This window comes from Panthera leo, chromosome A3 (assembly GCF_018350215.1).
Source record: "Panthera leo isolate Ple1 chromosome A3, P.leo_Ple1_pat1.1, whole genome shotgun sequence".
NCBI lineage: Eukaryota > Metazoa > Chordata > Mammalia > Carnivora > Felidae > Panthera > Panthera leo.
In genome coordinates this window covers 16,693,396-16,712,949 of record NC_056681.1, presented here as the reverse complement: position 1 = coordinate 16,712,949, position 19,554 = coordinate 16,693,396, and the positions used below count along the sequence as shown (strand labels likewise).

Sequence of the window (19,554 nt, the reverse complement as noted above, 5' to 3'; positions counted from 1 at the left end):
GGATACAAGAATAAACGCCAAGACGCTTCCAAACAACCTTATTCTCACAGGGCTTAGATTCTAGAGAGGGCATAAGCCAACATCTGTACACAAGCCAGAGGGGCTTTGAAGAAAGAAAGCAGGGGAAACGTGAATGGCATGGGGGCCAGGCTGCCTGCTAGGAGGAAAGGGAGGCTTGGGTGAGGAGGCCAGATGCAGCCCCTGGCCACCGTGGGGTCACCATGTGGGCCGCGGGGACTTGTTTACCAGGGTCGGTGCTGAGGGCGCCTTGCGGTTTGATTGGAAGTGTGGGAGCACACATTGCTCCAGTGGGGTCTGCAGCCCCTGGCTGGCCTGGGGAACTTGGTCAACCGGGTTGATCCGGGGCCCAGTGTTTCCTAGGCCAGTGCGACAAGCAAGAGGGAGTGATAATGAGGTGCTGAGGTGCCGGGTACCTGACTTCAGGGAGGGAGTAGGGCAGAAGACAGGTGGGAGGGAAAGGCGGGATTCAATTAGGATGGCAGAGGCTGAGTGTCCTGACAAGATCCAGATGGTGGCTCAGTATCTGCTGGCTCACATGGCCTGAAGGTGAAGGAGACGGGGTCAGGAACAGAGGCTGTGGGATCGGATTCTGGCAACTGCCCTCTAAAAATTACTGCTCCTGGCGGCCACGCCCCTGCACGGGTCACGTGACTTACGAAGCCCAATGGGAAGCCCCTGATTGCCGCGTGAGGGATTGTGGGAAAGCCTGCTGAGAGAGGCGGGAATGACCAGGTGACTCCAGGCGCGTGAGCGAGCACATCCTAAGCCATCCAGCCTCACCTGATCTGGCCCAGTCCGGAACTGCTCGGCCGACCACGGACTCTTGAGAAATAGGAAATCGGTATTGTTTTAAGTGCCACTAAATTTGGGGGTGGTTTGTTGATACGGGCGCTGTTGCACAGTCAGCCGACGTTGGTCAGGTGTCCTGGCCCTCACGGAGCGGGAGGCCACAGCCGAGAGTTAAAGCCCGGGCTGGACCAGCACCAGGGTGGAAGAGCAAGGCGTGGCAGTGAGCAGCCCGTATGGCAGTCACGAAGAACTCCGAATGCGAAAATGGTGTTCTCAGCTCGAGGTTGCTGCTGGGGTTCGGGAGCAGGCTAGGCGCCCCCTGGGAGGAGCGGGGCAGGTGGACATTGCGCGACGCGTTGGGGACTTACGTTTAGCTACAGGGCGTCTGTATGATGTTTGAGATATGTCGTGCAACATTTATTTGCATTTTATATCTCCCCTTTAATAAAGGGAATTGTCTTCTAAGATGTTTTAATACATTTTTGCCTATTTTTTATTTTTAAAAGCCTCACATGAAATTCAAGTGACATAGAAGTGTATAAACTAGAATGCAGAAGTTCCCTCTCATCGATACACCCTCATTTTCCTCAGAGGTGACCACCACTAACGGTATAATGAAATGCTTCCCAGATTCTGCCATGCACCTGAATCACAGTAGGATCCTGTTAAAAGGCAGACTTTGGTCCAGGAGGCTTTTCAGGCAGGGCTTGGGTTTCTTTTTTTTTTTTTCAACGTTTTTTTTTTTTTTTTTTTATTTTATTTTTGGGACAGAGAGAGACAGAGCATGAACGGGGGAGGGGCAGAGAGAGAGGGAGACACAGAATCGGAAACAGGCTCCAGGCTCCGAGCCATCAGCCCAGAGCCTGACGCGGGGCTCGAACTCACGGACCGCGAGATCGTGACCTGGCTGAAGTCGGACTCTTAACCGACTGCGCCACCCAGGCGCCCCTGGGGCTTGGGTTTCTAATGAGTTTCCAGGTGATGCTGAGTTGGGGACTGCACTTTGGGTAGTAGGGATTAATGGTACTAATCATTCAGTTGATCAAAATCAGTGAGATATCTGGGGCCATTGCTATCTTGTCTTCTTCTGGGTCTCTACAACATCTCCTAGAGTTTCACTCACTCTAAGAACTCAGTCTGGGCAGATTCAGGCCAGCCCTGGCCATGTGGTTTCCAGGGTGATAGCTCCCTGGACCCCTTCCACCTGCCCCTGATTCTCAGGCAGTGGGACATCCTCTTGGGAAGGGCCTGTCTAGTTGCAGTTACACCTGTGTTGTACTGGCTTATTGTATATTATTGACTCTCCCGTTTGCATGTAATATCCAAGGGAGCAGGGATGATACCAGCCATGTTCACGGCTTTATCCCCAGCACTGATTAGTGACTGGCACATAGTAGGTGCTCAACAAATATTTGTTGAATGAATATGAAAACCAGGAGGGATCAGTGATGCTGTGGCCATTGTTGGGCATTCATGAGCTAAGGATCTCATGTTGGACTACTTGAGGTGGGGTTGTCCTCTTGCCAAGACCAACGAAAGATCTGACTTTCTGCTATGTGACCATAGGGCCTGACCAAAAAGTGTCTGTGTCTGAGAGTTGTATGTGTATCTTGAGAGTCCCCCACTTCTTCCATTCCAGCCACCAGAGGTCCTTCCCAGAGTCATACCCCACCTTTTCCCAGATGCAGGCTTCCCTGTCCCAGGCTGGACCATGTCCTCCATCGTCACCTGTGCTGCAGTGCCCAGAGATTAAACTGACTCTGAAGGCCTGATACACAGTCTCTGCTCATGACTGATAATCACAGATCCCTTCTACGTGCCAGACTCAGTTTTGTTCCCTTTTTATTGTGGTTTAAAACATAGCAAAGTTTACCATCTTAACCTTTCCTAAGTATACAGTTCAACCATGTTAACTATATGCACATTGTCATGCAACAGATAGCTAGAATTTTTTCAGCTTCTGAAATTGAAACTGGACCCATTAACTCCTCATTTCCCCCTCCCCCAGTCTCTGGAAACCACCATTCTACCTTCCAATTCTATGAATTTGACTACTCTTAAGTATCTTGTATAAAGTAGAATCATATTGTTTTGTGATAGCTGATTTAACTTCACATAATATCAAGGTTCATCCCTGTTGTAGTTTGTATCAGAATTTCCTTCCTTTTTAAAAAATTCTTTTTAAGTTTATTATTTTTTTGAGAGAGAGAGCACACTTGGGGAAGGGGCAGGGAGAGAGAAGGAGAGAGAGAATCCTAGGCAGGCTCTGCACCACCAGTGCTTGGACTCACGAACCGGACTCAAAATCATGACCTGAGCCGAAGTTGGATGCCTAGCCAACTGAGCCACACAGGCACCCCAGAATTTTCCTTTTTAAGGCTGAATAATATTCTACTGCATGTATAGACCACATTTTACTTACCCATTCATCTTTCTGTGAATGGACACAAGGTTGCTTCCACCTCTTGTCAGTTGTGAATAAGGCTGTCAATATGGGTGTGCAGATATCTCGAGATCCTGTTTTCAGTCCTTTTGGCTGTATACCCAGAAGTGGGATTGATGGATCATATGGTAATTCTTTTTTTTTTAATTACAAATTTTTTAGTGTTTATTTATTTTTGAGAGAGAGAGAGAGAGAGAGAGAGAGGGAGCACGAGCAGGGGAGGGGCAGAGAGAGAGGGAGACACAGGATCCAAAACAGGCTCCAGGCTCTGAGTTGTGAGCACAGAACCCGATGTGGTGTTCAAACTCATGAACCGCAAGATCATGACCTGAGCTGAAGTTGGACACTTAACTGACTGAGCCACCCAGTCTCCCCTAATTTTTTTTTTAATGTTTATTTATTTTTGAGAGACAAAGTGCAAGCAGGGGAGAGGCAGACAGAGGGAGACAGAATCTGAAGCAGGCTCTAGGCTCTGAACTGTCAGCACAGAGCCTGTTGTGGGGCTTGAACTTGCTAAGCATGAGATCATGACCTGAGCCGAAGTTGGACGCTTAATCAACTGAGCTGCCCAGGTGCCTTGGTAATCCTATTTTTAATTTTAGTTGTTTATATTTTGTTTCACTTAGGTTTTTGGTACTTCCAGGAAAAGCTGTGTGCTGGGCTCTTAGAGCTTTTGCAATGATGGTGTGACTCTGTCACCACCTGGTGGCCATTAGTGTTTTTGCAGCAGCAGGTAAAGTGGGCCAAAGAAGTTTTTTTAGGTCTTGGAAAAGTCCTTGAAGCATTTTTCTGTTTTTCAGGCCTTCTCTCCAGCATCCTCATCAAGCAGTTGTCTGACCTTTGCTTGAACACCTCCACTGATTGGGAGAGGTGGCTTTATTACTTATCAGCCAGCTCCATTGTTGGACACCAATTGTGAAGAAAAGGATTCTTTAGAGAAAAAATCCTCCCCCTTAGTAATATCAAATAGGAATAACTAAGGTGCATTGGGAGCTGGTTTGTGGGGAAATTGGAGACCCAGGAAAGGTATTTGATAGGCCAGGATGAGCTTGAGAGCCTGACTGCCAGAATTAGCCATTTTCTCAGCAGACCCTAGCATGAATCAATCTGTCCTGTTTCCATAGGTCACCAAGTCTCTGATTTAGAAATGACAGTGATTCAGCCTCCCCTAAAGATGGAGTTTATGTTTCCACCTTAGGCCATATGTGTTTTAAAATGATTAAAGCTGATTGGGGCACCTGGGTGGCTTAGATGGTTAAGCATCTGACTCTTCATCCCAGCTCAGATCTTCATTTCATGGTTGTGAGTTCAAGCCTTGCAATGGGCTCCATGCTGGGTGTGGAGCCTACTTAATAATAAGCTAATAAAGTAATTAAAGCTGAGTTTCAGTCTGAGCTAAGAATGAAACTTTTCACTGATGTAGACCAGTGGTCTCAGCTGGTCAGGATGAAGGTGTTTTACGTGTATGTTAATTAAGGCTGCCCTATAGGTATCTAGGTTAAAGTATGCACCAAATGGAACAGTCTGACAAGGACTGGTGTAAAGCCTGAGTTGCAAGTGCATCTTCAGAAAGGCACAATTGAGCATATGTTTGTCCCCTCTCTGGGAAAGAGTCCCTGCCCCCTGCCCAGTGAGCAGCCTGGCCTGGTATCCAGTAGGTGCTCAGTAAATGTCTCATTCTGCCATGAAGTGATGTGGCAGTGAGAAAGGCCTTGGGAAGCTGGGACCAGAGGGATAGGGGAAGCTTTGTCATTTTTTTAGTGTTGATTTCTATCTTAATTGTCCTGTGGTCAGAGAACATAGTCTCTGTGGTTTCAAGTCTTTGAAATTTGTTGAAACTTACTTTATGATCAAGCATACAGTCAATTTTGTAAGTGTTCCTCATGAGTCTGAAAAGAATGTATAGTCTTCAGGCATTGAGGGCAGTGTCCCATTTTTGACACATGCTAATCCTATTGTTTACATGTCCAATATCCTGGTTTTTTGTCTGCTTTTTGTAAACCTAGATTAGTCAACCTCCAAATGATGCATGGTAAGAATGTTGTTTCAAGCAGCTGAATGTTGGGGTGGTTTGTTACTCAGAATCATTATATGACAACTAGCTGATACACAAGGTAGACTTGTGTTCACTAGAAAGCCCTAGAAAATAGTGCACCCGGGGCGCAGCTGGGTGGAGGAGGAACTTAGGAGACCTGGAGTTCCCAGAACTGGACTGGAAATGAGTGGGATGAAGGGTTCTAGAAGCCAGAGCCATGTGACTGTGCCTATGTCTTGATTATTCCCTAGGACATGGGGCAAGCTTTCCAGGGCTCTTCTGACTTTGGATCAGACAGACCTAGATGTGAATCCCAGCCTGGCTGTTATGTTTCTTTCCTGCTCTGAGCCTTGGCATCCTCGTGATAAAATGGGGAGAATCCTTAACCTTTCACATTGTTGAAGGGGCTGGAGAGAACACTGGCACACATCTGGGGCTTAGAAAATATGGGCTCTTAGCGATGCTACTACAAAATGCTTTCTCATTCCTTTCTCAAGCTTAAGAAACCGTGCAGAGGAGGAGTTCGTATCCATGCTTCAGTGGAGTGCTCCAAGGGGAAGTTACCAGCTAGGGCCTGGGGCATGACTTGAGCCACTCTTCACTTGCAGGCTCGCACTTAAGTGTGCCCTGTTCTGTGTCATCACTTGCTTCATAGTTATCAGCCAGAGAAGCAGTGTGGTGCAGGAGAGCATTAGGTATGGGTTCAGTTTTTAAAGACTTTCCATAAAAGTTCAACAGACAGACAACTACACAAATCCCAAGTCTACAGCTGGATGAATCTTCACAAAGTAAACACAGTCATGTAACCAGCACCCACATCGAGAGAGAGAACATGACCAGCACCCCAGAAACTCCCCTTTCCATCCTGCCAAGGGTAACCATCACCCTGACCTTAAGCACCATAGATTATTTTGCCTTTTTAAAAAATGTTTTATTTTTATATTTTTGAGAGAGCAAGTGTGCCTGAGTGGGGGAGAAGCACAGAGAGAGGGGGACAGAGGATCCGAAATCAGCTCTGTGCTAATGGACTGCTAAACTGACTGAGCCAGCCAGGTGCCCTTGTTTTGCCTTAAAAATTTTTTTAATGTTTTTATTTTATTTTATTTTATTTTATTTTATTTTATTTTATTTTATTTTATTTTATTTTTTAACACTTATTTATTATTGAGAGACAGAGGGAGACAGAGCATGAGCAGGGGAGGGGCTGAGAGACGGGGAGACACAGAATCTGAAGCAGGCTCCAGGCTCTGAGCTGTCAGCACAGAGCCCGACATGGGGCTCGAACTCACAAACCGTGAGATCATGACCTGAGCCGAAGTCAGACGCTTAACTGACCGAGCCACCCAGATGCCCCTGTTTTTATTTTTGAGCGAGAGAGACGGAGTGTGAGTGGGGAAGGGGCAGAGAGAGGGGGAGACACAGAATGTGAAGCAGGCTTCAGGCTCTGAACTGTTGGCACAGAGCCTGACACGGGGCGGGGCTCAAACTCACAGATGGTGAGATCATGACCTGAGCTGAAGTTGGGTGCTTAACCTGCTGAGCCAGCTAAGTGCTCTCTGTTTTGCCTTTTTAATATTTTATTTTTATTTATTTATTTTTAAATATTTTATTTTTAAGTAATCTCTACTCCCAATATGGGGCTCAAACGTACAACCCCAAGATCAAGAGTCAAATGCTGTACAGACTGAGCCAGCCAGTTGACCCTGTTTTGTCTCTTGAAGCTTTTATTTTTACTTTACTTTTATTATTATTATTATTTTTTATTTGAGAGAGAGAGGTATGAGCGGGGGAGAGGGACAGAGGGAGAGAGAGAATCTAAAGCAGGCTCCAATCTCAGCATGGAGCTCGATGTGGGGCATGACCTCAACCTCTGCTGAAATGAAGAGCTGCCATTCAACTGACTGAACCACCCAGGTGCCACTTGCCTTTTTTTTTTTTTTTTTAATTTTTTTTTTCAACGTTTTTTATTTATTTTTGGGACAGAGACAGACAGAGCATGAACGGGGGAGGGGCAGAGAGAGAGGGAGACACAGAATCGGAAACAGGCTCCAGGCTCTGAGCCATCAGCCCAGAGCCTGACGCGGGGCTCGAACTCACGGACCGCGAGATTGTGACCTGGCTGAAGTCGGACGCTTAACCGACTGCGCCACCCAGGCGCCCCTAAACCACAATTTCTTTATCCATTCATCAGTTGATGGACATTTAGGCTCTTTCCACAATTTGGCTATTGTTGAGAGTGCTGCTATAAACATTGGGGTACAAGTGCCCCTATGCATCAGTACTCCTGTATCCCTTGGGTAAATTCCTAGCAGTGCTATTGCTGGGTCATAGGGTAGGTCTATTTTTAATTTTCTGAGGAACCTCCACACTGCTTTCCAGAGCGGCTGCACCAGTTTGCATTCCCACCAACAGTGCAAGAGGGTTCCCGTTTCTCCACATCCTCTCCAGCATCTATAGTCTCCTGATTTGTTCATTTTGGCCACTCTGACTGGCGTGAGGTGATATCTGAGTGTGGTTTTGATTTGTATTTCCCTGATGAGGAGCGATGTTGAGCATCTTTTCAAGTGCCTGTTGGCCATCTGGATGTCTTCTTTAGAGAAGTGTCTATTCATGTTTTCTGCCCATTTCTTCACTGGGTTATTTGTTTTTCGGGTGTGGAGTTTGGTGAGCTCTTTATAGATTTTGGATACTAGCCCTTTGTCCGATATGTCATTTGCAAATATCTTTTCCCATTCCGTTGGTTGCTGTTTAGTTTTGTTGGATGTTTCCTTTGCTGTGCAGAAGCTTTTTATCTTCATAAGGTCCCAGTAATTCACTTTTGCTTTTAATTCCCTTGCCTTTGGGGATGTGTCGAGTAAGAGATTGCTACGGTTGAGGTCAGAGAGGTCTTTTCCTGCTTTCGCCTCTAAGGTTTTGATGGTTTCCTGTCTCACATTCAGGTCCTTTATCCATTTTGAGTTTATTTTTGTGAATGGTGTGAGAAAGTGGTCTAGTTTCAACCTTCTGCATGTTGCTGTCCAGTTCTCCCAGCACCATTTGTTAAAGAGACTGTCTTTTTTCCATTGGATGTTCTTTCCTGCTTTGTCAAAGATGAGTTGGCCATACGTTTGTGGGTCTAGTTCTGGGGTTTCTATTCTATTCCATTGGTCTATGTGTCTGTTTTTGTGCCACTGAAAAACTTTCAAAAGACTTAAGTCTTTCACTGTTTTAAAAATGTGTATTTTAATTTTTACCAGATAGTATATTCACATGTATTCACATGTAAAAGGTACTGAAGGGTTGGTTGCAGGCAGTGCTCCATGGCAGATGATTGAAATTGTCTAACACAACATGAACTTGCTATAGCAAGAAGGTTTAACCTATTCAGGTGTTTTCTCCCCATGAGATCAGCTGTTGCATATACTTAAACAGTGTTGCAGCTGTCGCTAAAGTGCACTTGAGATATGCCCTTGTACAGACTCATGAGGGAGGAAAAAGAGGGTCGGGAGTACCCACCTTCACAAACTACATGGTCTTCTGAGGCATCCCACTTCATTTCAATCTTCCCTAACAGTTAATACCTCTACTGTTTGGGGACATTCCTTTTTTTTTTTTTAAGTTACTTATTTATTTTGAGAGAGACAGAGAGTGCAAGTGGGGCAGGGGCAGAGGGGGTGAGTACAGAGGGACAGAGGATCCTAAGCAGGCTCTGTGCTGACAGTAGAGAGCCTGATGTAGGGCTTGAGCTCATGAACTATGAGATGATGACCTGAGCTGAAGTCTGACACTTCAACCAGGCCACCCAGGCGCCCCTGGGACATTCCATTCTTAGCATGAATTTCTTACATATGAAATAACAGTAGATGAATTTGATCTGTGAATCCTCTTAGAATTGGAGGTAGCATTGGGTTAGTGTATGGTTTTCTGAGGGGAGGGTTCCAAAGCAAAAGGGGACAGGGTTTTAAATGTTCATGAGACACAATGAGGTGTAATGTAAACCACAGAATTAAACTTTTACTTCCTTCTTTTTTCTATGTAGAAAAAAAAATAAAAGGTACTAAAGTGTCTGTAGACTAAAGTCTCTCTCCCCTGACTTTCCGTCACCTAGTTGCCTTCCCTGGAGAGAGCTGATCATTTTCTTTCTTTTTTTTTAAAGATTTTTTTAAGTGTATTTATTTATTTTGAGAGACAGAGAGTGCGAGTCAGGGAGGAGAGAGGAGAAAGAGAACACCAAGCAGGCTCTGTGCTATGAGCACAGGGCCTCGCATGGGGCTTGATCTCACAGACAGTGAGATCATGACCTGAGCAGAGATCAGGAGTCAGACACTTAACCAAATGAGCCCCCAGCTGCCCCGAGAGCTGGTAAGTTTCTAGGGAAGAGACTAACAAGCTTTTTCTGTGAGGGATCAGTTAGACATTGTATGCTTTGTAGGTGGACTGCTGTCCTAGTGTATCCTTGAGAGAAATGTTATGCAAATATAAGCCCATACATGCATATGTTCTTTCCCACAACTGGGCAAAAATGGTAGCATAATATACAGAATGTTCTGGACTTGGCTTTTATCAGTTAAACCAGGAGTTGGCAAACTATGTCCCACAGGCCAAATCTAGCCTGTTACGAGTTTCTATAAATAGCTTTATTGGAACCTATATTTATTTGTTTACATATTGTTTGTGGCTGCTTCCATGCCACTAAGGCAGAGCTGAATAGCTGTGACAGAGAACATGTGGTTTATAAAGCCTCTGGCCTTTTTTGTTTGCTCTTTGGCCTTTTAGAGAAAATGCTTGCTGGTGTCTGAGTTAAACACTATGTTTTAGCCTTTCTAAGCCAGTATTGAAAGCGCTGCCTCACCCTTTCTCATGGCAGCATACTATTTCTGTATATGGCTGCACCGTAATTCATTTAATCAAACCCTCTCGCAAGACGTATTTGGATCATTTCTGACTGACCTTTACTGCTACAAATAACATGGCAGTGGGTAACCTTGCACTCACTTCTTCTTCTGCAAGTGTGAATATATTTACAGAATGCATTCCTAGAAGTAGAATCGCGCCATCGAAGCAGAGCACACTGGTCATTTTGACAGCTTCTGTCAAATTGCCCTCCACAGAGATTTATCAGCTTACCTTCTCACCAATGTTACGAAAGTGCCTGTTTGCCCCATCTTTGCCAGCAGAATGTCCTGCCAGCCTTTAGATCTTTACCAACTGCTTCATGAAAAACGAGGTGTCCCAGGTGGCTCACTTCGCACTTTTATTCTGGGGAGTTGCATCTCCTTTCCGGCATTTAAGAGGCAAGCGCTGCTTTCTGCCGCTGGTGGTTTATCCTCCTGGTCTGAGAGTCTTCTGGGGGGTGGTCAGTCTTGGGGAATGGGCCTCTCTCTCTCTGGCTCTCTTATGTCACTTTCGCAAACAAGCTTTTGGGGAACAAAAGTTTTAAGGACAAATGTGGGATGGCAGTTAGTGCTGTCGACATTCCAGACGTCAGAACTGGGGAGCCAGGGGTGCTCTGGAGGATATTTCCACTCTGCTCTGAACTTGGAAGGCTAACTTTCAGGGGGCACAGGCTGTCCTCTTCCTCCATTGTGCTTCTGCTGACACAGGCAGCCTCGTGCTCCTCCAGCTTTTTGATGGGGACCACGTGGCAGGCGTTGTATTTGCAGCTGGCCATCTTTTTGGCTTTCTTGGGGTTCTTTCTCCTGCAGGATGCCAGGTGGTACTGAAATCTGCTGAGTGGGACTTGGTGGTGCGGGTTGTAAGGGCAAATTTCTAAGGCTTCTGGCTCCATGAGAAATTGTTCTTGAGGCAGAGTAGCTCACTTCCCAGATTCAAAATGAAACGCCCCTGTTGGAAGAGCCCTTGGTAAGGAGGATGGAGCTGTCCTCTGCCCAGAGTTGGCCCTTAGAACTCTGTTGGCCAAGGTCTTAACAACTCATGTTTCCGGTGCTCTGCAACCACAAGTGGTGGGTTAGGAAAGGGACAAGGAACTGTCGGGGGCAGCTGCACAGAGAGCAGCGTTACACAGAAGAACCGTATAAAGCACATGCGAGAGCCAGAACACCACAGCAGCCCCACAGGAAGGTGAAGGGGGTACATGCCAGCTCCGCTTGATTCCTAGAGGTACGCTGTGTGATGTCAGAGAGCAGTCGTGAATGGTCACAATGGGCAGCTGGAGTCATCAGTGAAAGGCCACTTGTCCATCGCTTTCAAGAGGTGGGGTAGCTTTGGGGAAAGCTGCCATTCAAAATTGCTGGTGACGTGTCTTTTGTCATTTAACTGTTTCTAAACTTATATGTTTAATGTAATTCCTGATATATTTGAGTTTAAATCTATTATATTGTGCTTCCTGACCTATTCTTTGGTTGATTTTTTTCTCTCTTCCTCGCTAATTTTAGATAGACAGTTTAAAAAACTTCTTTCCATTTCCCCCACGGTTTTGTAAGTTACACATTCTCTAATCATTAGTAGTTACTTTACAGATTGAAACATTCGTAAATAACTTACCAAGGTTTAAAGTTCATAAAAGTCTCATCCTCTTTCCAAGTAGTACAGGACTTTCTCTACATACACTTTCCTCTTGACTTATTGTGTTATTATTTTAAGCCTAATTTTAAAAAGTTGCCCAGACAGCATTGCTACTGTCATTCCACACGGTCCAGGTTTGTTGCCACTTGTCCTCATGTTGACTTCTCTCTGCTGCTTGTATTTCAGACCTGCCACGTGGGATCACTTGGTTTCCGTTAGAGGTTTACCTTTTAGAGTGTTCTCCTGATGAACTCTTTTGGTTTTGTTTGTCTGAAATCATCTTTATCTTATCCTCCTTCTTGAAGAATAACTTTGTGGAGTATAGTTGTGCTATTTTCCTTTCTTCACTGAAGCGGAGTTCAGTTTCTTCCAGCTTCCACTAGGGTTGAGAATTCAGAATTCCACCACTACCTAACTTCTTGTGAAGGTAATCTGTTTCTTTTCATGTCTCTTTTAAAGAACTTTTCTTTCTCTTTAGTTTTTCTGTAGTTTCACTATCATGTTGACATGTGGGTCTCTTTTTTATTTATTCTTTGTTTTTACTTTTAGACCTCTGGAATCTGTGGATTAGTGTCTTTCATTAGTTTTGGGAAATGTTCAGCCATTGTCTCTTCAAATATTGCTTCTACCTTATTCTCGTACTTCCACTGAAGTGATACATGTCACTTCCGCCGACATTTCATTGTCCTGAGTGAGCCTTCTGGCCACACTACACTCTTGGTCAAAGAGGGACAGTCCTATTGTGTACCCAGAAGGAGGAGAATAGGAACCTTGTCAAGAGTCCTAAAAGGTACCGGGCTGCTCAGTCTGTGGAGTGTGTGACTCTTGATCTCAGGGTTGTGGGCTCGAGCCCCATGTTGGGTGTAGAGATTACTTAAAAATAAAATCTTTTAAAAAAAAGTCCTAAGAACGTCCTGTGTCTCCTTGTCACCAATATTTGTTTCCCTTTTCTCCACACACACATAACATACTCCCTCCATCTCCAAGGGAGAAAACCCAAAGTCCTAACTTAGAGTGGGGGATAAACACCTTGGTCAGTGCTCACTGGGGGCTGCTTGCGTTCTGGCAGGAACTTACTCTAGAATGCTGGGCATTCTAGTGCTTCCAACCAACCTGTTGCTGTGAGGAATGAAGGGCTCACGGAGTCGTGCTCACTGTACCCCCTTTACTCCCCACCCCCCTAGGGATAGCTCCTGGTATACTTTGTTGAGAAGGTGTCCTTGGTAAATTGTAACTTCCATTCCATTTATGGGATAGAGTGCCCATTTTCTGTAAGCCTGCAACCCAGTATTGGAGGAGGTATGACACTGGCCCTGCTGGGAGTTAACATGTGGTTTGGTATCTGCTCTTCCATTCCCCCAAAGCCTGGCACAGTTTGTGGGCGATGCTTACAATGCTTTTTCAGTTCCTAGTCCCGTAGCCTTTTTCATGCTTATGACCAGGGCTGACCCAGACACTGAGTAATTCAGGCATGTGTAAGTCTGCAAATGGAGATGATAATGAAAGCACTTCACCCGTCATTGAAATCCACATAATAAGGAATGGGGCATTAGCTATTGCAGGCTTCTTTGTGGCCAAGTACCCATTAGTGTGGCAGGCCAGCATTTAGTCCATTATGGAGAGAGGGAAGACTGGACTTGATAATGCTTCTAATGGACATCTTGAATGGTCTGCAAGCCTGCAGCCTTCTCCCAGCATCTGTTCTGAGCCTGGGACCTGACAGGTTGCTCACCATGGAAACTTGAAGGGAGCGAGGGCTGCAGACACACCTATCTAAGCAGCACTTTCTGGGCCTGTCTGCACCTACATGACCAATAATGCAAGTGAGGTCAGATTCTGCTCATTACCCTCCCGCACTTACCCTCTTGAGAGGTGCTACCGACAGATGGTAATGCAGGCGTGGAGAGAGAAGGTCATGGAGCATGCAGGAATAATGTTTTCTGAAAATGCACAGTTGTGTGTCTTGGCCAGCCAAGTCATCACTTGTCATTATGGGGTGGGATGGAGCCATTAGAGGATTAGAGTCACAAGCTTGGGAGGACATATTACATCAAGACTGGCTTCTCTCCCAGGGCTGGCATTCCTTCTGGAACATCCCTGGAGGATGGTCATATGGTGACAGGGAGCTCCCTACTCCCTAGAGAATTTTGCTGTGGGTTTCTTACACTGAGCTGAGCCAAGCAGCCTCCTCATACCCCTTAGCATGTCAGTGTGAACTCTGTGCCCTCTGCTCTGGGAACATCCTTCAGTATGTAAGGATATCCCAAACATACCAAACTCATGTCATGTGTATGTGGTGCTGGGGTGTGTTGTCCACTCCATTTCTGGCTCCCAGTGTCTCCCTGCATGTCCAGCAGACAGGTGTGGACAGCCTAGATAGCCCCCCTGAGAACTCGAATTCTGGCCCGGGATTTCCTCTATGCTGTCTTCTGCCGGCTGCTCTTTGCTCAAGGCTGCCCTGGTCTCAGCCCACTGGGCTCCTGCTAGCCCCTTTGACTTGAGGACTTTATTTTGAAAACCCTCCCTGTTGCGCGGTACAGTGCTGCTCAAACTGTAACATGCATACGAATCGCCTGGGATCTTGTTAAGATGCCAGGCTGGGTGAAGTTTTTGGTTATCTCTGTCAGGTTTATGTATCATGGCTGTGCTAGATTTGTAGATGAGTTGGAGCACATTTTATCTTTTTCTGCTTTCTGGGTAGTTAAACAGCCTAGGAACATTGTTGGAAAGTTTTAAAGAACTTGTCTACTAAACACTCTGACTCCTAACACTTTTGGGAAATAGTTCTATGTCCATGTTCACCTTGGTTCCATGGTTTTCTGCTTCTCTTGGCAATTCTCACTTTTCTAGAAAAATATGCTGTTAGGGACTGAATTGTGTCCCCCTGCCCCCCCAATTCATGTGTGGAGGCCCTATCTTCAATGCGATGGTATTTGTAGGGGCCTTTAGGGAAGTAATTCAAGTTAAATGAGATATAAGGGTGGGGCCCTCATCCAGTAGAGCTGGTGTCCTTATAAGAAAAGAATGAGACTGCAGAGATATCTCTCCACAGGAGCACGGAGGAGAGGCCATATGAGGACATGGTGAGGTGGCCATCTGCAAGCCGGGAAGAGAGATCCCACCAGACACCAACCCTGCCAGCACTGTGATCTTGAACTTCCAGCCTCCAGAATTGTGAGAAAATGAACTTTTGTAGTTTAAGCTACCCAATCAGTGGTATTTTGTTATGCAGCCTGAGCAGACTGATATACAGGCATTCCCCACTGAACATTCTAGATAAACTAGGATACTGTGTGTATTGTTTATCTCTTATAATTTGAAAACTCTTCTCCGCATCTTTGGTTAAATTTCCTTTACTTTTCTAATTTTTATTTATTTTTTTGTACTCTCTCTCTTTCATGCTCCCTGCCCTCTCTCTTTATTGGGATTTTACAAGTCTAGGTATCTTACAGCTCTTTACAAGGAGCAGAGTCTTTGATTTACCAGTTCTGATTTTTATGTTTTCTAGTTCATTAACTTTTACCTTAACTTTTAATTCTTTCCCTGAGTTTATCTTGTTGCTTATTTTCCAGCTTCTTGAGTTGGATGCTTCATTTACTTTCAGTCTTCCTTATTTTATAACAAAAACATTTAGAGCTACAGGCAGTGTTTAGTTACATTCCATGAGTTTTGCTATGCAGAGATCCAATTGTCATTATGTTCTGAATGGCCTATAATTGCAGTTTTGTTCCCTTCCTTGACTTGAGTTATTTAGGATTAAATTTCCAAGTGATTTAATTTTTTTCATTTATCCTTTGGTTTTTAATCTCTGTTTTTATTGCATTGTGGTCAGATAATGTGACCAAAGAGGATTGCTCATTAGTATCTCTGAGGTTTCCTTGTGGCCTTGAATGTCATCAGTTGTAGTCATTTCCTTACAGATGTTTGAATTAAATGTCTTTTCTGTTTGTATGTATTTATTATGTGAAGCTGGAACATGAGTTCTACAGGGAGCTGGAATATTATATCCCTTTCCTGGGGAATCGCCATGTCTGTCCACATGATCCAGGAAGTTCTAGGTAAAACAGACTGTGTACCTTCATTTAGCTCAGTGTTTCTGAGCCTCAGTTTCTCTTAACGCCTCATAGTGTCTTGAACAGCCAGTTTTCCATGGAAAGTATTTCAGAGAATTTTGTCTTAAGGTCTACTCTTATTCCTTGAGGGACAACTATTTATGAAAGGTCCTAGTACTCAGGCCCCTCCCTTTGAACCTCTGAGCCCATTCTTGAGTTCCTGTTGCTTCTCTGTTCATTTTAGAGAAGGGGGCACTGCAGTGGGGGATGTCTGTGTATCTCTGTAGGAAGCTGTACCAGTCTCAGCGCAGATAGGATTTGCTGTCCTTTTGTTTTGTTACCTTGGAGGCTGAATTGTCTGAAGCACCCAGCCAAGGGTTAACATCAACACCAAGCGTTGGTCCCCTACAGCTGCTCTGAAGCATTAGCTTTCCTACTCCTTATTGCTTTGAGCTTGTCCATTGCATGGAGTCCTGCTGGAGATGTAGCTCTGTTTTCACTTGGGTTTCCCCAGAAGCAGAGCCTGAGATAAGGATTCAGACTCAAGTAGTGTCTTCAGGTAAGTCTCTAGAGAGCGGGGAAGTGAGATATATCTGTATACGTATATAAATATTTTAAAAGAATGAGACAAACACTGTCATGGTATGTCTTCTGTACTTTCTAAAGCTTTCAATGCACATATTTTTCCATAATAAGAAAACCAAGCAAAAATTGTATTCAGAAAAATATATATGGAAACTAGCAAAGGCTGGCAAAGATTAAAGTGTGAGTGGTTAATCCAGCTACCTCGGTGGGCATCTGAAGGCCTTTGGGGAAATAATGGGGAATGCCTACACATTCTGGAATTGCCCCACCCAAGGGGTCAGGGAGCTGGAACACGTATACCCCGACTTCCACAAGACTCATCTGTTGACAGCTATGTCAGGGGGTTTATAAGTTCCTTGGCCCTTCTGACCTTCCAAGCATGGGCAGTCTTGGTACTACAAATAGATGTGGAGACTGGAGGTTAGGCAGAACATACCGGATCTTCCATATGGGAGGGGAACCCATGCATGGGACCATGCATATGGGAGGGGCACTGACTGCCTCTGCTCCAGGGTCCTTTCAGCTTACTCACACATCTATTTCTTCTTATTTGGTGATTTACGGCACAGCCAGTCCAACAAATGTTTAATGACCAGTTCTTAAAAAAAAAAAAAAGTCCCCAACCTATCGCATCTGCTGATTTCCATGGTGTGAACTCTCCCACTGTAGCTACCAGTGGTTTCACAAGGAGCTGGCAAGATCCAGCTTTCCCAGCACACGACTAGCCAGCGCTTCACTGGGTGGGCTTTCCTAGCATTATGTCTCACTTGAAGGATTCTAGCATGTGGTCTGGGCTCCTCCCTCGTTTATATACTAATACAGATTTTTCTGTGTTTTTCCTTTGACCATTTCGGCAGGCATCTGGCAAAAAGCAGTTAAGAGTACACCACTGTCAGTCATCTGGAAATCCTTTCACTTTTAACCTTTCCGTGGCATTTCACTGCATGTGGGCTTTTCGTAAACAGCACTTATGTGAGTACGGGGAGGGGAAGCCACTGCCCTTTGCTTGCTCTGACATCTCCCCGGGAGGAGCTGCTGACCGCGCTGGCCAGATTGCAGATTGATAAATCCACTCTTCCTCATCTTCCGCATCCCCCCTGCCGTGTGGCAGGGTGGGGGTTGTGTGCCAGCTTCCCCTTCCTCGGCTCTCATTTTCTGATTCACCTGCTATGGTGTGCTGGGTAGCTATATACAATACAGAACACCCAGTTAAACTTGAATTCCCGATAAACAGTGACACTTTTTTAGTGCAAGTATGTTCTAAATATTGCATGGGATATGTTTATGCTAAGAAATTACTTGGTGTGTGTCTGAAATTTGCATTTAAATGGGAATCCAGTATTTTTACTTGCTATATGTGGCAATCTAGGTACTGGTGACTTTGTTCTAGGGGACCACTAGAATAGCTGGCTGTCAGATTTGGATTTGGGTTTTCATGGAACCTGTGGTTAGGGCTCACGCCCAATCATAATAATGTGGAAACTTGTTTACCATTTTCCTTTGTTTCTGGAGAGTCTGTGCCTTGGGCACTTTGTAAGGAAGAGTGGATGGCAGGGTGGGATTTAGTGTTCCTGGGTCCTCTAGCACGCTACCGTGGAACACCGGGAAAATCTCACTTTTTGGTTAAAAATTTGGATTTTGGTTTTGGGTCCATCCTGAGTCTTGAATTTAATCTGTGCACATTTATTGTGGCACCTATTATGTTCGGTCTTACTTCTGTCATTTTGTTAGTGCTGTTGTTTTTAATGAGCCATGTTTTCTTGAGTCAGTTTTATTTGTGGGTTAGAAGTCCTGCCTCTTGTATTAATTGTACCCAAGGTTACAAAAATCTTGGATTGCCCATCATATGCTTTTCCTGCCTCTCACATATCTCATGTCTTTGAAACAATTTGGGATAAAGAACCGCATGACTATGATCATGGTTATTCATAATAATTGACTACTGCTCAAAATGAGACCCAAAGAAAGAAGGTGGCAGGGAGGAAACACCCCTACTTCTCTCTTGCCTTCCAGCCTCCACTACCAGAAGCCAGCCAACAAGAGTGTCCACAGAGCCAACCTTCAGGACACAGAGCAGGGTAGGAAAATGGGTGGGTAGAGACTGGGGATGAAGAGCTGGCACACCCTTCTAACTGAACAGATGAGGAGATGGAGGCCTAGACAGGGGAAGGACTTGCCGAAAGTCTCTTAGCAATTGAAGGACAAAATGAGGGCTTTACCCCCAGACCTCTTCATTCCCATATTTGATCTCAAAACTATACTGCTTTCGGGCACCTGGATGGCTCAGTTGGTTAGGTGGCCGACTTTGGCTCAGGACGCAAGTTCAAGCCCCGTGTCAGGCTCTGTGCTGACAGCTCAGAGCCTGGAGCCTGCTGCAGATTCTGTGTGTCTCTTTGCCCCTCCCCTGCTCACGCTCTGTCTCTCTCTTTCTCTCAAAAACAAATAAAAAAGCATAAAAAAATTTAAAAACAAAACAAAACACAAAAAACTGTACTGCTTTACTTCCTTGACACATGACTGTATTTTCTCATTTTCAAACCTTATTATAAAAACAAATCAGAAAATGCAAAAGTATATGAAGAAGAAAATAGCATGTAGCGCATATCCTTCCAAATTGCTTAGCGATGCATGGACACACACATTTAATAAGACTGGGAGTGGGCTTCGGTTGGTAGGAGGTTTCAGGGTGTGGTGGAGGGGCTGCTGCCTGGAGCTGGACCACGGGGAGGCCTCTCATTGATCAGCCGGTTTATGGGGCTCCTGGCCCTGCCCTGCTGTCTCTTCCAGGCCCAGGGCCACTGCTAACATCCCAGAACTCAGCTTCACCTCCCTTATTTTCACCTGCGCATTTGTAAATTGCTTGTATTTCACTGCTTGTTTTTTATTTCTATAGTACTTTTTATTGTGGGATAAAAATACAGAAAAAAACAAGGCCGCCTGTGTGGCTTAGTCGATTGAGTGACTGACTTTTGATTTCAGCTCAGGTCGTGATCCCAGGGTTATGGGATTGAGCCCTGTGTTGGGCTCCATGCTGTGTGTGGAACCTGCTTAAGATTCTTTCTGTCTCTGTCTTTCTCTCTCCTTCCCTCCCTCCCTCTGTCCCTCTCCCCTGCTCACATGCATGT

General features: G+C 45.2%; 1 protein-coding gene, 1 long non-coding RNA gene and 1 other non-coding gene across 3 annotated transcripts; 2 read left to right on the top strand and 1 right to left on the bottom strand.

Annotated features, from left to right (window-relative positions):
* The first annotated feature begins 424 nt into the window (after positions 1–424).
* Positions 425–18,700, top strand: LOC122215519. Its single transcript, XR_006200407.1, has 4 exons — positions 425–862; positions 14,845–14,966; positions 17,287–17,401; positions 18,443–18,700. It is a non-coding gene; the product is annotated as an uncharacterized LOC122215519 (long non-coding RNA).
* LOC122216748 lies at positions 8,576–8,700 on the top strand. The gene has a single exon (XR_006201090.1). It is a non-coding gene; the product is annotated as a small nucleolar RNA SNORA28 (small nucleolar RNA).
* Positions 10,501–11,363, bottom strand: GTSF1L (gametocyte specific factor 1 like). The gene is given in 3 exon segments (XM_042930919.1): positions 10,501–10,657; positions 10,659–10,785; positions 10,788–11,363. Coding segments are annotated over 3 exon segments (498 nt in total). The 5' UTR covers positions 11,056–11,363; the 3' UTR covers positions 10,501–10,554.
* Positions 18,701–19,554: the final 854 nt, after the last annotated feature.